Genomic DNA, 16,769 nt, shown 5'->3' on the forward strand with positions numbered 1-16,769 from the left:
AATACATTTTGATTGATTGATTGATAAAGATTTTGCAGTAAATGTTGCCATTACATGAAAAACAAATCGTATATGTTTATTAGTTTATGCATTTATATGGTTTGTTCTGCTGTCAGGACTTACCTCAACTCAATGCAATAAGCTAATGAATCATTTATCCTCTTTTTTATTCATTAAGCATTTTATTTAATGTGACATCGTTGTTTGATAAATGCTTGTTTTACAGTAATAGCTACTGGTTGTACTCTCTTCGCTTTACAACTTTGTGTTTTTGTGATAAATCTGCTCATTTATGATAATCTTGTTAGCAGTATTTTTTATGAAGGATTCCTGGGCTCTACCCACACTTATACCTGTACTTGTACTGTTGTTTCACACTTAAAGGTGCCCTGCCACACGAATTTCAGTACTTTGTGGTAACATACTTTGTGGTAATGTCTGAAGTTCTACCATGGACTCTGCAGGAAGGCTCAGCTCAATTTGGGCCAGTTCTCATTAATATTCAACGAGCTAAGCTGCTTGACTCTGATTGGCTAACAGCTAGCCAATGACAGCCTGGCTATCAGCATCCTTTACCCAGCGCAACTGGGCGAGCTCATGGTTAGTAATGAGCTCAGGCAACATGATGTCAGACTGACCAGCTTTTGTAATTGGCCTGATTTCTCTGCTTATTTCTTTTCAGTGGCTGACAGAGGAGGTAGCAGTTCATTTTCACATTCACGACATAACACAAACACATATGGACTTAACATATTTCAAAAAATGCAAGTAAAAAACGGTTTTGTGTGGCAGGGCACCTTTAATGGTCACATGTTATGTTAGGGTAGCCTGGGTTGCCTGCTGAATTAGCCAGACTCCTTAACATCAAAGGCAAAAACACGAAGCTTTTGACTTTTCCTGTTGACACGCAAGGGGATCAATTAGAGGTAAAAGGAGAAAGTTGCTGGAAAACATTGGTACATTGCAAGAGATGATTTAACTGGAGCTGCGTCTGTTAAAAAAATATTTTTTTACTAGCGCACCGTTTTAAACGCCTGCCGTGAATTTAGGAAATGGTATAGTAAAATCACTTTGATGGCTGTCAAATAAAGGTTTCAATGCAAAGTAACTTGGAAAAGTAGACCCAATTTTACAGTGTAGTTTGTTATGATGGGAAAAGAGCAATTAGTCTCACTTTTCATGTGTACTCCCAGCTAAACAGTGGTAGCTGAAAATAGCAAGCATGACTAGGTTAGGCTGATTAACCAAGGGGATGCTTCAATCAAAGCCAAATCAGCCTTACTCTTGACCCAAGCCGTCCACATCAAAGTCTCCTCTAAAGCTAATTTCAGCTACACAGCTCCCTAAAAATCGTCTCGGTACAATAATCCCACGGTGTTAAACAAATACAGTTGAACAGCTGTGTACCATGCAGAAAAAAGCTTGAGTTCCCCCCTGTTAGCTATGCATCACCTGGGTGGATATTCCACGGTGCACTACCCCCATTTGCACTGTGAAGCACTGTGTGTGTTTGAGTGTGTGTTTGTGAGGGAAGATTCAGTAGCATGCTGACATGACAATCATTCTGTTATCAGTCGTAGTCCCGAACCTCTACTATGGCAAAGTCACCTTGTGAATAAACGGCCTGTTTAGAATTGGATAATAACAGTGAATAAGAGCTTAACTGTTCTGACTTCAGATTTGTAATCATCCATTTTTATCTTTTCATTATTGTGACACAGATTCCCAGAGCAGATGGAGATTTAATAAATGATGTATGTATAGCTATTTAATGATGATTGTTTAGAGTAAAAAAAAAAACTTCAGGATCTATAAAAAAAACATCTGTCTGTGGATGAGTGTGTTTGTTTTTCCATTTTTTGTGAACTGTAAAAGCATTTTTATATGTTTACCTGTGTGCGTGACCTTAAAGGAGCAGGGGCGCTGACTGGCTACATGAACAGGCAGGTCTGCTGAAGGAGTGGCATCAGTAACAGCGCTCAGCAGCATTAAGCTTTTATAATGGAAGGGCCAGGCCAGGTTCAGAACACCACTTACAGCCCATCAAGACACTATCATTTTTAATTTAGCACCTTTCCCTGTCTAACTCACACTCATGTATGTTTCAGGTCAGCATGCTGCTAAAGGCTTTACTCTGCTTAGGGGCCATTGGAGACTTCAGCATAAGCTGGCTGACCTTGCGTGTGTGCGCATGTGTGTGTTAGCGTGTTGCATGTCAATATGCATGTACACCACAGTACTTAACGCGGGTACACTCTGCATCTTTATTACCCATTGTCAGTTAAAAGCCGGTGCCGCTTTGGAAAATAATAGTTTGCTCAGCTCGCTTGTTTTCGACCACGGGGTGTTAGACAATACTTGTTCTGTCTTAAAAGTGAGCAGAGAGTCTGTGCTGCTCCAGTAACCCCCCTCCCTCCATCACACACAACCCTCTGCTCTGTCACTGCTGCTGATTTAAATTAAAAGACGAACAGCTCTTAGGAAGCGCTGAGGCATCTGCTTTGACAGGGCTATAGCACCAAGGGGACTTCAGCACAGCAGCCTTTTTTAGAAAAGCAACACACTCACACACAAACAGCAAGAAGCTGCACAGTAACAAACACACACACACACACACACACACACACACACACACACACACACACACACACACACAAACAAGCATGTTTATGCACACACATGCTGCAGAGTTTTTGTGCTGTGATCAAAGGTAGCTGAGGGGGTTGAGTTCTATGTTCTCTCGCTGTGTTCATACAGAAATGATGGGAAGAGAAAGCAAGCGTGGGGGAAATGGGTTGGTGGACAGTGATGATGAAAGCTTAGCAATAAGCTGCAGCTCTCCCTGCCTGTCAACTGCTGTCATAGCATCCGGATGCTGCAAGATAATGGCTTTTCTCTCCTTATTCCCCAATTCTTCTTTCCCTCTTCCTCATTTCCATCATTCATCCTCTGTCCTCTCTGTTGTCTCTACTCTCTTCTTCTCCATCCGATGGTATCTCACAGCTGCTGCTAGTCTTTCTCGCAGAGTGAAAGCAAAGACCTGTAAAACTGTGCCAGGCTTTTTCTGTATTCCCTATTTCTGCCTCTAGGTACATGATGGAACTCTCCGTGATAATTACACTGTTACAAACGCAAGTGAACGCTCCTTGAATTCTAATATGTGTTTTTACTGTATGGTCATTGTATAGATTTAACCAGCCTACATTCTTCACAGACGGGTTCGTTTTTTCCCTCAACCAGGACTGGGCTCAATTTGTTGTTGATACATCTGAAAGCTAAATAACTCACACTAATCCTGGGAGAGTTTTACTCCTACTGAGGCTTTCATGTTACTCAAAAATGCTCACTTGTGTTCAAGCCCAGGCAAAGATGGATTAAAAACGTTCCTATGCAGTCTGCATTGAGCAAGACTAGAAACCTAATGGGATGGTTTAACATTTTTACACATTTGCTTATTATTGTGGAAGATAAATCTCCTGGAAACAGTCAGTGTTTTAGTTAATTTGTCATTGAGTCTTGGTTTTAGTTTGATGGTGTTCCTATGTAGTGTATTTATTATATATTATTATTATATCACTTATCACATATCATCTATAAGATGTGCCTTAGTTTTGAAACTCTCACTTCATATTTATTATTTTTATTAAAAAGAATAGTTCGTTTTTTTATTTAAATGTTTGGAAAAGCTCAGTAATAAAATTGATCACAGGTCGCTGAATTCAATCGGTTCGAAATCGTATCGTGGCAGACTTTGTGATATCAGCCAATATCGCATCGTTGTCCAAAGAGTCAATATAATATCGTATTGTAACTTGTGATCGGTGTTGGGCAAGTTACTTCCAAAATGTAATACATTATTGATTACTAGTTACTGTCATTTGAGAGTGATTAGTTATATTGCAATATTACTGTCTCTGAATTGTAATGCTTTACACTACTTTTGCATTACTTTTGAGCTACTTTCACCAAAATAAAAGCGGAAGTATGACTTGGCAGGTAGCTTGTGAATTTCACCACGGGATCAACAAAGTCTCATCTTTATCCACTATATACATCATATTTATTCATATTATTTTGTATTATTAATCTGAATCTGCAAAGTAACTAAAGCTATGAAATAAATAGTTAAGTAAAACGTACAATAGCCTACGTGACTCTGAATTGTGGTGGACTAGAAGTAGCCTAATAATTAGGAGAAAATGAAAATACTCAACAGGCCTGCACGATAAATCATTATAAAATCGCGATCTCAATTCACCCCTGTTTGCGATTTAATTAATTTATTGAAAGCATTTGACATTGACATGTTTTAATTATGTAAAGACATGTTCAAGGAGTTCAGATAGAGTCTGTATCAGGGCCATATTTAGTTCAATATGTTATATGTCACTATTTTTGGTAGCCTACTGTACTGTTAAATGGCCAGTATGTACTTTATTTTCTTTATTCATTGAAGCCTCTATGTTTACAGGCATTTGGTGGTCCAGTAACCGAGAAACAGTGACTTTGTGCCAGCCATGGAGCTCTCCGGGCTGCCGATATCTCTGTGCCCGAGTAGCAGTGCTTCGCCTGTAGCCCCATATCCAAGTCAATATCTGCCTAGGAAATCATATAGTCTTAATCTGCATTGCTATTTTTACTCGTTGTGAAACACAGGCCACCAGAAGTAATTAGGTTTTGTTTTTGTTGTTGTTGGGTCACTTTTACTCATGACATGCTAACGGCAACAAAGGATTCCATTCATTACTCTAAGCTAAGCTAGCGGCAGCGCCGCTGGACTAAGACAACGCATGCACTTAAACAAAAATGCGTTTGCCCACCTATATAAATATAGAGGAGACGGTGAATAACCCTATTTTTCAACAAACGGTGGCGTATTCCTTTATTCTTTCGGATTTAGGTCTGGATGTCCAGGCTACAGCCCTAGAGCAACCATCTACACTCTCAGTCAGTTGAATACACCTGCATACCAGAGCACTTGTATGTAATTCATTTTGTTCACTCCATTACATTTTGTAAAGTAATTAATGGCACGCCTCCATGATTGTTTTGGCTAGAGGCAAGCTTTGAAAAGAACAACAATCATAATAAAATGAAATACCCATTGGACTCGTTTGCAAATGAGAACATTCTCTATGTCACTTTGATCTCAGTTTTCATTCCTAGTAATTGAATTGACCAGGGTAACTGTGTTTTCATTTACACTAGCGAAATGTAATATCAAAGAAACCAGAGAAATATGGAGAGGAGACCCCTGTAGTGTTCAGAGTGTTCAGAATTCAGGCATCACCTTTATATTGTATCCAAAATGCCAAAGAGTTCCCTCTGTGTGTGTGTGTGTGTGTGTGTGTGTGTGTGTGTGTGTGTGTGTGTGTGTGTGTGTGTGTGTGTGTGTGTGTGTGTGTGTGTGTGTGTGTGTGTGTGTGTGTGTTGAGTGGGATTTGCTGGAAATTTGTCCTTTTAAACAAAGTAACCTCTGCAGGTACACAAATATACATAATCTCAGGATAGGCAGTGTGTTTTTTTTTCTTTTTACAGGCCAGTCCTTATGATTTGAATGTAAACAAACACTCATTACATTTACATAAGCCCTTGTTCTTGGCGGCTTTACGCAAAACCTTGTTTTGCATCTTATCTTTGTTGCTGCTCATTGTTGCTCTTTCTTTTCTCTCACTGCTGGAAGTGTGCACGCTGTGATGGTGGCACCTTGCTTACTACTACAGAGATTAATTAGTTGTTAACCATTAAGGACTTTGTCCCGTGTGGTTTTGTAACTCCATAGAATCATATTTTTAAATTGTTGTATTGTGCATTGTGGGAAATCGTACTACCTTAAGTCTACTACAGTAAGATTTAACAATTAATATTTCTTTCAGCCTGATGTATTTCACATTACTGCAACTCAAAAAGGCTTTGGCAGCGTAATAAAGTAAGTTGTTTTGGATGCCAGTTTTCCAGGATATTTTGAGAGCCATTGTGCGTGGCTACTTTTGATCCAGATCCAGTCTTTCAAAGCCAGACTTTGCAGTATGTCCTTGACTCCACTGTGAGTTTCTCCTCTCTCCACTGCCCACATTAGGCCTGAGACTCCCTGAGGAGCAGCAGTGGCTGCTTACGTTAGTACTGTAAGTGCAGTATATCAGTGCATAGACTATCTCCACGACGTTCCACTTCCGGGACTGCTCTCGTTGTGACAGAAATTCCGCCGGATGTCACTCTTTTCGGATTTCCATTTTCGGATGTCCCGTCACCTTCCGCTTTCTTTGTTTTGTTATTTTAAACTCCGGTGGATTTATAAGGACTATGGTTAACTGCTCCTCAGATCTCTGCAGGGTAAATCCAGACAGCTAGCTAGACTATCTGTCCAATCTGGGTTTTCTGTTGCACGACTAAAACAACCTTTGAACATGTCCCACCAAAATAAGTTCCTTCCCGAGGCTTTTTTGTAGAGCCGCCCAAGACAATGAGTAATTTAAAGAAATGCCAATATACTCAGTGTATAACTGTCTCTCCCCCGGCAACTGCACCATTATGACATTGCTTTAATTATTGCATTAAAAATTCCCAATTTTGCTATACAGATCTTCCATTTGAGCTAAAAATAAACCTTTTCATTCACGCATTCACATGCATCTTCTAATATTCGAGCTGTGTTAATGGGGCATGTCATAACGACAGCGATGTTCACAGGAAGCACAAAACCAAGGTACATTAAGCTTGCAGTTTTGCTAGCCTGATTTAAGACTTCTAAATTTCTGCCAACATCTCAGATGTTTTCTGTGATTCAGTTCTATAATATGACTATTTGTAAATGTAGGATTAAATGCGGGCTTATCAGGTTTAGATTTGTGGCTTACATAGATTGTTTGATCTTGTTGTCTGTGCATAGTACATAGTAAATGTGTTTATAACAGTAGGTCAATCAACTTCAACAAAACAAGATAAGACATTTTTGGATCATTAAAATATACAAAGAAAACACTGTCTCCTTACTCAACTTACTTATTCAGGCGATTAATTTGAACTGGATGCATAATATACTCTGCTCAGCTGTTAAAATCATACTTTGTTGACTACATCCCACAACTCGTGTGACCCACGTTAGGGAACAACAAAAGTTGATGATCAGAAGTTTAAAAACCATTGGTATAGTCTGTACATGGATGTATGTGTCTACATGCTGTTTTTGCATGACTTCTGCGCAGGTGAAGATGTATACATCAGCTTGTATGGGGCTTGTGAGGAACTAGACATCCATCTTGAGTCTGACTTTGTTCTGTTGAAGAAGACTTACATTTCCCTGGCCAACGTACACAAAGTGTCCCTCACCTACAGTAGTAAGATCCCTTTTAAATACTATTGGACAACGTGGCCCAGCCTGCAAGAGGAGGCCCTGAGCTTACTGAGGTATGTATGTATGTATGTATGTATGTATGAACACAAAGGATTTAACACTAACAATACAGGAATGTATTTTCGATAAGATGTTTTTAGAAGTGTGGGCTGTATAAGCTCTCCCTCTCTGTCTTACTGTGTACATGTAGCAAGTAAAATTGCCTACTGTGTGTTTTTTTTTTCTTTACCACAGCGTGTTGCCAGAAAAGTGTCCATGCCTTTTTTCTGCAAATCTTTGATCTTCTCTCGGACCCTTCTGGTTTCTCTTTCTTTTTTTGCCTTTTACCTTACCTTCCTTCCTCCATGTCTGTAGGGAGAGCTCAGTGCTCCAACAGAAGGAGGAGGAGGTGGAAAGGGAACGGTTGCTTATTCAGTGTGAATCTGACCCCACACTGATCCATCGTCTGCCACTGCTGTCCAGAGCACTGCAGGAACGCAGAAGCCAAGCTGTGCAGAGCAACATCTTGGCGCTCTCACGCAGCTGCATAACTGTGATGCCAGCGGTGTGTTTACGTGTGTGTCTGTGTTTTCCTGTCTCTTTGTATCCCTCTTGCCCAGTATCTCTCGTCAGCTAATTGTCCACACTCTACCCATGGATTTGGAGCCTAGCTTCTTTCCGTGTTCGGACTGTGCTGCAGAGATTATAGCTTCTCATGATGTTTCTGAATAACGGCACTCTGTGTGTGTGTGTGTGTGTGTGTGTGTGTGTGTGTGTGTGTGTGTGTGTGCCTGCTCCTCTCTGTCACTCTTTCTTCAGACATAAATGAATGTGTGGAACAAGTAGGCCTACGTAATTACAAAAAAAACAATCACAAACAGAAGTGACACAGGCTTTTTAAAAAGTTTTTGTTACCCGTACCTAAATAAAATTATTAAGTGTCAGGCTTTTGCAATGTATTCATTGCGCCCGTTTGTATCGCGGTGGTGGTGATGAAAATCTGTCAGTCAGCACTTCCACAAATAAAAATGTAATATCTATATTCACATTATAGACACCACCGCTGACTAACCCTGTAACGATTTGGCCAGAATTAAGCACACTGACCATACAAGGGCAAGTCACATGCTAGGTTTGTGTAGTGTGTGCATGTCTGATTTATATCCTTTATTTAATATGACCTATTTTTCTTCTTCTTCTTGTCTTGACATGGCTCAGGAAGGTGAAATATGGCCCAAATGCCCAGCACAGTTCAACATTGTCTTCAAGCCCGAAGAGGCCAAACTATACCAACAAACCATATATTGTGATGTCACAGGTCAGTGCCTAGCTAGAAAATACAACACTCATAGTACAGTAATGCATGCATATTACATACAGTAATACATAAGAAACAATTTTGTAAGAAACAAACAGTGTGTAAATTTAAGCCACGCTAGCAGCACAGTACAGTCTTCAAAAAGTCGCAGCATTCTTTGTGGCTTGTTGTGTTTTACACATTTCCATGAATCATGGATGAGGCTGATGACATAAATGAGGAAATATTAGAGGACTTTAAGGAGACGTGATGTTGAACTACGGTGGGATTGGACACTCCGGCGGGATCTGGTCCTGGAGTGGCAATGCTCTCCTGGTGGAGCGAGTGGACGGAGATGGAATGGCGGGAGGAGGAAGGGGCACAACAGGAGCAGGTGGTGCGTTTGGAGGTCCACGTTCCATGGCTACAGCAATCCTCTCCATAGTGTGGAGATGCGCCCGAGAGGCTGCAGCAACATCGCCACCCGGTCAAGACGGGCATTTATTACTTTGCCACATCCATTTCCATAAGCTCCCGCTGGCGTGCGCCAGGCAAATCCGCCGTCATAATAGCAATCATGGAACAAGCGCGCCTGCTCTTAAAGACAATGTGAGATGACGCTCTGATTGGTTTATTGCACGGTACGCCCAAACCACACCTAGCTACTTCAGACCAACCCATTTTAGATCCGCCCACAAAGCTACCTGCATTTCACGTTTGATACTTGCGTTTCAGATCGTTAAAATAGTGCCATTTATCTGACTGAGGTTTGTGCGAGTTAGCATCTATGGCCCCGACTATGGCTCTGAAATATCAGTAGTCTAACTGTGGGCTGTGTATTGATAAATCCATGGTGCTGTCTGTGGTTCTGAAGTAGTAGACAGTTTGTAATTAATATGGAGCTGAAGTGAAACCGGAACTTCTGGGTTCTGTTCCAGAAATAAAAAAAAACTACGCTACGCTAATAGCTAAATATCCAGCCTTGAATTTGAATTTGTTTATTTTGCACAATCTGTCTATAAGACAACAGTAATATACAGTAAAAAAATAAAGATTGTGCAGGTGAGATTAAGAAAACCTCTAGGTGCTTATAGAAGGAATCTCACCTAAGGAAGAGAGGAATAACATAGATAATGAACAATTACATTATAAATGTCCAAAACAAAAACAACTAATTGAACACAAGTGAGCACTGAATTTAAAATAAATTAAAATAAAAGCATAAGGTTGACAACTTAAAAATCAAAGGCATAAAATAAATTACAATAATATAGATACAATTAGGATATGTAGACTGATGTGTGTATGTGTAAGTAGAAATGAGAGACAGCAAGGCCAAACAAAATGTGATATGAATAGTTCAGATCAATACAGACAGTTAAGTTCAGTTAATTAGACAGGTCTTAAGCCTATTTTTATAATTCTTGACAGAAGTTGACTGAAATGCAGTGTTTATATACCTGTTCCATAGCTGAGCTCCGCTGTGTCTAATAGAGAATTGACAGAGCCTAGTACGGAACATTGAAAGATGTAAATATTTGGCATATCTTGTATTATAACCGTGTACGTCAGCATTAGACTGAAAAAATACTACACAAGGCATTGGTTTGGAAGCTGGCTGGTGCAAAATTGCCAATGGATTTAGGATATCTTACTGGATATCTTACTGCAAACAAAATGAATATGCTTCTTCCAGCTTAGACTATCATCCAAGCTGGTCTTGGATGAGAACAAGATTTAACTTTCTAGGGCAGTGGTTCTTAAACTTTTTTTCAATAATGCACCCCCTTTGAATTGTTTTTTTAAGCCAAGTACCCCCTGACCAGTTCAAAGCATTTTTTGGTGAAGAAAAAAAGTCTATATAAAGAGGAACAATACAGCGCCGGCAGTGAAAGGTTTACTAAACAACAACCTTGTAACTGAAAAACATTTGAAGGCTATATTTCAAATGTTTAGAATCCATCACTAAATTCATTCATTATTATAGTATAATTATTTTATTAATTATACATGATATATTCTTGAATCAGCATTTTGCAAAAATCTCACATACCCCCTGCAGTAGACCAAATACTCCTAGGATTACGCGCACCCCAATTTTAGAAACAGTGCTCTAGGTCAGACAATTTACCTAACTGGCCAACTGGCTACACTAGCAACATAAACAACCATGTGAGAACAAAGCATGAGTTAGTAAGCCCATTCCTGCTACATACAGATATGCTTGTAAAAATAATTATATAATTAATAATAATAACAGTTTCTATTTGCAATGGTAGTTAGTCATTGGAGTGAAATTCAAGCCTCATTGTCAATTCAGAATTCTTTCTGCACCACCATACGAAAAGTAGTCATCAACTTAGTAGTAGGAATATCCAGTAGTTTAAGGGCCCTTCAAAATGCATTTTGATACAACTAATTTCCTCTTTGAAACACGTTAGACAACATTTTGAAGACCACACCCAAGGTCAAGTTCCAAATAATCCCCGAAAGTTGGGGTTTTGTCCAATTCTCAAACACGTACAATCAAATATGAGTAGGGAAGCAAGGTATTATCACGACCAGTGTTGCCACAGTTACTTTGAAAAAGTAACTTAGTTACTTTACAGATTACTTGATTTTAAAAGTAGTTTAGTTACTTTACAGATTACTTGATTTTAAAAATAATAAAGTTAGATTACAAGTTACTTTATTAATTACATGCAGCAGCTGCCAACAACACCCCTACAGCCTCAACATAAAAATGACAACCGGTTTACTGTGAGGCAGCTCAGCCTTGCCAGTAGTAGGATCTGGTTTATTATGGCACAAGAGAGGGAGTCAGCCGTGTTTAAGGGCAGCATTTCCGTTACAACATAGGCCTACTGCCCGACCAACTTCTTCAACTCTCCCCCACTTACTGGTTTTGCACCAAAGTCCAGCTTTTGTTGTTTGGGTGGTGGGGGACCTTCTCTCTGCTTCGTTCCACCTGCTGGGACTTGCTCTGTAAGTTTGACTGCAGCGCTGCGACTCCAAATGGTTCTTCAAATTTGACGTAGTCGCCACCAGCACAGAGTGTACAACGGACCTTAATATTGCCGTCTTTAGCTGACACAAACTCTAAATAGTGACTATATTTCCAGCTAGAAAACGTGCATCTCTCTCGTCCCTCCATTGTTGTTTACGTTTGTGTCGCTGCGTGGTACACGTGAACTGTCAATATGCTGAAAACGTGACTTGTCGCATACCTGACTTCACTCAACAAGACGCAAGAAGAAAGGAAAATGACAAATAGTAACGCACAGTGAATTGGATAAGTAACTTTAATCTGATTACTGGTTTGGAAATAGTAACGCGTTAGATTACTCGTTACTGAAAAAAGTGCTCAGATTAGAGTAGCGCGTTACTAGTAACGTGGCATCCAAATTATGTGGCATCACTGATCACGACTGTCCATTTCAGATCCATTTCGACTTTCGCCTCTCATTAATGAGTAGAAATCTTATACAGTCTCTCTTTAATATGGCATATGACTGTAGGGCTTTGCTGTCTTTTGCTGCACCGAAAAGACTTTAGCTGACTTAAGCTTGTGATAAATTTATCAATATTTAATAAACATATGGTGAGTTGTGTTTTTTTCAATGTTAAAATGAGGATATATTTAGTGTTAAGTTTGGGTAAGGGTGGGATTTGGGATCAAATTGTGACTTAACTGTAGGTTAGGTTAAAGGTCAAGCTAAGAATGTGTATTAAGGTTTACATTAACAACCTGGGAATTGATGGTTTTAACAACTTCAAGCCGACTTTACACTCCTGCTCTAAATCAATAGCTTTGGCTTTCTCATAAAAGATTCTCCTTCCTTCAGTGGGTTGGTGCAGACAAAGGTTAGACAGACAAGTCTGGGCAGCAAACTGGGCCTGTCTGTTTGGTTTTTGTCAGAGAACAACTGCTCCTCTCATCTTTGTCTGTTTTCATTTTCCTTTCTCCTTCAGTGTACCGCATGACATCCACAATCAAAGTGGAAGCACCACAAATGAACCCCTAAATCCTCCTAAATGCTTTAACCGCTCATTGCTACTTGATCTCATTTTAATTTTCATATTAGACACTACAGTCATGAGGCCCAAATATATTCATTTCATCCCAGTGGTAGTAAAAGGTTGTTGGGAAATTTGCATGTGGCCATCACGTGTGTCTTGGGAGCCGGAGGCCAGATTTACATTAATTTCCATGTTTTCTGAGGCAGGTGGCGACCTGACCAGCCTGGTTCAATGACAGCTGGAATGAAAACTACCATACCCTGATTCCTCACTTTGCAAGAAGCATTAGAAGCATTAGAAGCTTATTCAGCGAAATTGCAGGATTGAACTCGTATGCCCTTCAATAAGTTCAGAGACAGAGAGACAGAGAGAAAAGTAGAAAGAAGCCGCAGCAAAGTTAATGTTTAGCAAGTATGTAGACATTTTACATTTGGACTTTGATTTAGCACTTTAAACTAGACACATAAAAGCAATTTCCCCAATTCACCTGGATAAAATCTGTGTTTGATATGTAAGACAATCTCTCTAAACTTTAAATTGTCACCTTATAATGCATTTGTGTCGGTAAACCTCTGACCCCCTTGTTTTGGAACGTTACCCTGACCTTATAGTATATTTTTTGGTTTCTCTGTCTTTAACTTGGTTGTGAATCTCTCCCTGTCTGTGTCTGCATTTAGGCCGTGAATCTCGGTTGCCTCTCACAATAAAGGCTGAGGGAGTGGGACCTAATCTCCAGCTCAACTATGACCTGATGGACATGAAAAATGTATTCGTTGGTGATACAGACAGTTATGAAGTAAGAAAGGTTAAGCCAAAGTGAACAGTCATGTCCCTTCAGAAAATTATCAATAGGACATGCTGGTAATGTGATGAGCTTGGTGTGTATCGTTTATTACTAAAACTGTTGATCTGAATACATGTACATGAACAATGGACAGCTTGAGTGTGGCATAATCTCCCTATCTTTTGAACTAAGTTTTTTTATTTAATTTAGACTGTTAAACTCATGCTAAAACATCTGACAATAATGAAAGTATAGAAATTATAAATCAGAGAAAAAAACAAGTTGCTAAGAGGCCAAGCCATGTCATACAGTGAGTCAATGCTTGTAAAATATAATGCAGTGCAATGCAATAACCACAGCCCCTGTGTGGAGATAATACTGTGGATGAGGCTGTCAGTCGTGTTTTGATTCAACTCTAAGGTAATTTGTGGCTAAAGTTTGTGGTATGATTCTATTTTGTTATATTATTGTTCATTTAATTTTGTTCAAATGTAACCATATAGCATATCCAATTCTTGTTCCCCATCCGGTCACCAAGGCAATGCTAGGCAGCTTTACTTATATAGCACATTTCAGCAACAAGGCAATTCAAAGTGCTTTACGTAAAAACATTAAATAGCAGTTGAAAACAATTGAAAACATATGTTAAAGAGAATATAAAACCAGCTAAGACTGGAATGAAATACAAGAATTAAAGTGACAGTGCAGTGTAAGAAATGATCAATTACTTAAAAAAGGCAGCATCAGAAAAGAAAAGTTTGAAAGAGCTGAGAGTTGCAGTGGACCTGCAGTTTTCTGGGAGTTTGTGGTGCACAAAAACTGAACAAACAAGAAAAACATGACTTGAGCGTTGAATCAGCGGATCCTTCTTTTTTCTCCAGATGGAGGTGCACAACAGAGGACTGATTGACGCTGCTTTCAGGCTGTCAAGCCCCGACACCACCTTCGGCCGCTGTTTCTCCTTCAGTCCTGTGGAAGGTGTTGTTCCCTCTGGGGCCTGCCAGATTGTGAAAGTCACCTTCCACAGTCGCATCTTGGGAACTTTCAATGAGGACTTGCTGCTAACTGTCACAGGACAGCCTAAACCACTTACCGTGACTTTCAGGTGAAGTTAGCGAGTGTAGTTACTCAGATTGTAACGGACCATTCAGATTTATCCAAGCAAGTCTTCAAATTTGTTGGCAGTGTTACTTTTTAAAATACCAATATTTCTCATGGCACATGTTTTTGGCTTCTTTTTTTTTCAGGGGTTGTGTCACTGGTCCCAAATTATACTTTGATGTTTCACAGCTCAATTTTGGAGATGTAGGCTTTGGTGAGTTGCACCACTTTTCTTGATCTTTTTCATTTTTAAGTAGCTACATATGATATACTTCAAAGAATCACAATGTTCAGGAAATAAATGTCCTCCACTTTAGCCTCCTATTTATGTTCCCCTTTGTCATCTACCGTTCTGTGCAGGTTTCCCACTAACATTGAAGTGTAGCCTCTTCAACGACTCCTCTGTGCCTATTACCTTTGCCCTGCGTGTCCAGGGAGACGGCTTGGGGTCTCCCAGTGTTACTAGTTTCAAACAGGCGTCCGAGGTGTCCAGGAACATTTGGGAAGGCAGTGCTGCTAGAGATCTTCATGCTCGGCCTGTGGAGTTCGCCATCACACCTGCTGCGGGCTCTGTGTGTTCCTTTTCAGATGTCAGCATTGAGGTACAGTGACTTAACAAATGAGGCGGGAACCCATTTGAATGCATACATTTTTAAAATCAATGTTGCTATTGATGTTACGTTTTTTTTTTTTACGTTCGCCAAAACTGTACTAGGCAGTATGTTATTGAAAAAATATGCACATATTTTCAAGTTCTTTTTGTTATTGCCATGTGCACATGAACAATTACAGAGAAGCAGCCATTGGCAATGAAAATCTTAGATCTCAGGCTCCCTTCAAGAATGCTAATTAAATATGTAAGAAGAAAAAAAAAGAGAATCAAAAGCCGCGTTTCGACCACAGGAACTAGGAACCTTCTAAGGAACTCATTGCATTTTGACTGCAGAGACCAGAATCTAAATTAAGTTCTGGGGAAATTTTCCGGGGCCTTTTGTAATCCCCCCAAAAGACTCTGATTGGAGGGAAGTAATAACCGCTTTAGTCATAAAAATAGGAAGTACTCTCATCGATTTTAATTTTTTTAAGATTATTTTTTGGGCTTTTCTGCCTTTTACTGATAGGAGAGCTAGGTGAGAAATGGGAAAGAGAGGGGGAAGACATGCAGGAAATCGTCACAGGTTGGACTCAAACCCTGGACCTCTGCGTCGAGGCATAAGCCTCTCAGTATAGGTGCGCCTGCTCCACCCACTGATCCAACCCGGCCACACCTCTCATCGATTTTGGACCATTTTAGGACGAGGGGTAAACATTTCTCTTTGTTAGATAACATAAAAGTAAAGTTAGGCTTTGCTGTCGGCCTTTCGAAAACACAAAGAAAAAGAGAGGTTTGCACGAGCCAGCGCCCACACTGACCTGCCGGTTGCAGAGTGTGTTTACTGCATGTGCGACTACCAGCAGCCCTCATCCTGTCATGTTGCTTAATACATCAGCGGACTAATTTGTCTAGTCTTCACGGGTCTTTAGACCGCAAAGGTTATGCAGACAACATGTAACATGTGCTTGAAGGAACCTTCTACGTTCCTTAAAAACAGTCCTGGGCACTATAGTTCGTATGCTCTGGTCCAAATCAGTTGATGAGGTTGTAAACTCTGAGCGTTTTCCCAAGCAAACCAAAATGCATCACTACAAACCCCACAAGAACGTTCACTCTTGGTTCAACTAGCCGTCTCTCACATGTCCATCCATGGGCAAACCAGCTCATTTCATTTAAATCATTTTCCAGACATTGCTTCACAAGCAACATTACTACATCTGCTATGCTGTGCTCTGCGAGACTTTGCTCTGCCGGTGTCTGTCTTCAACTCTAGCGGCGACTGGTTTGACCACAGAGATGCCAGTGACAGCAAGCTGCTATGTTTGGCTGTCACTTGCAGACTCTCAGATTGTGACTACAGGAGCCGTTTAGCTCAGACTTGGTATGTACACCTTATAGTTGAGTCGGATCACGTTCTCACCACAAACAAACGGTACCAAAGTGTACCAGAGTTCGCTTGTAACCGGATCGAGACCACCTCCTCAAGGTGGGGGTAAACGCTCCAGGGTTCGATTTAACCAAACTAAACAATGCAGGTGTGAAAAACGACCCCAGAACCTTTGGTCGAAATGCGGCTTAAGAAATACTGTAAAATACTGCAAGTTAAAGTATAGGGATAAAATATAACATATATAAACTG

At 40.1% G+C, this 16,769-nt stretch overlaps 1 protein-coding gene across 1 annotated transcript in view; it reads left to right on the plus strand.

Moving 5' to 3' along the window:
- hydin (HYDIN axonemal central pair apparatus protein) overlaps nucleotides 1–16,769 on the plus strand; it is a 109,125-nt gene that overhangs the window by 8,902 nt on the left and 83,454 nt on the right. Inside the window, exons 8-14 of the mRNA XM_028584433.1 lie at nucleotides 7,206–7,407; nucleotides 7,709–7,898; nucleotides 8,552–8,651; nucleotides 13,328–13,446; nucleotides 14,316–14,539; nucleotides 14,682–14,749; nucleotides 14,896–15,137. Of these exons, the coding sequence (XP_028440234.1) occupies nucleotides 7,206–7,407; nucleotides 7,709–7,898; nucleotides 8,552–8,651; nucleotides 13,328–13,446; nucleotides 14,316–14,539; nucleotides 14,682–14,749; nucleotides 14,896–15,137 (1,145 nt within the window). The remainder of the gene's footprint in view (nucleotides 1–7,205; nucleotides 7,408–7,708; nucleotides 7,899–8,551; nucleotides 8,652–13,327; nucleotides 13,447–14,315; nucleotides 14,540–14,681; nucleotides 14,750–14,895; nucleotides 15,138–16,769) is intronic.

The sequence above is a fragment of the Perca flavescens genome, chromosome 8 (genome assembly GCF_004354835.1).
Source record: "Perca flavescens isolate YP-PL-M2 chromosome 8, PFLA_1.0, whole genome shotgun sequence".
Classification (NCBI taxonomy): Eukaryota; Metazoa; Chordata; class Actinopteri; order Perciformes; family Percidae; genus Perca; species Perca flavescens.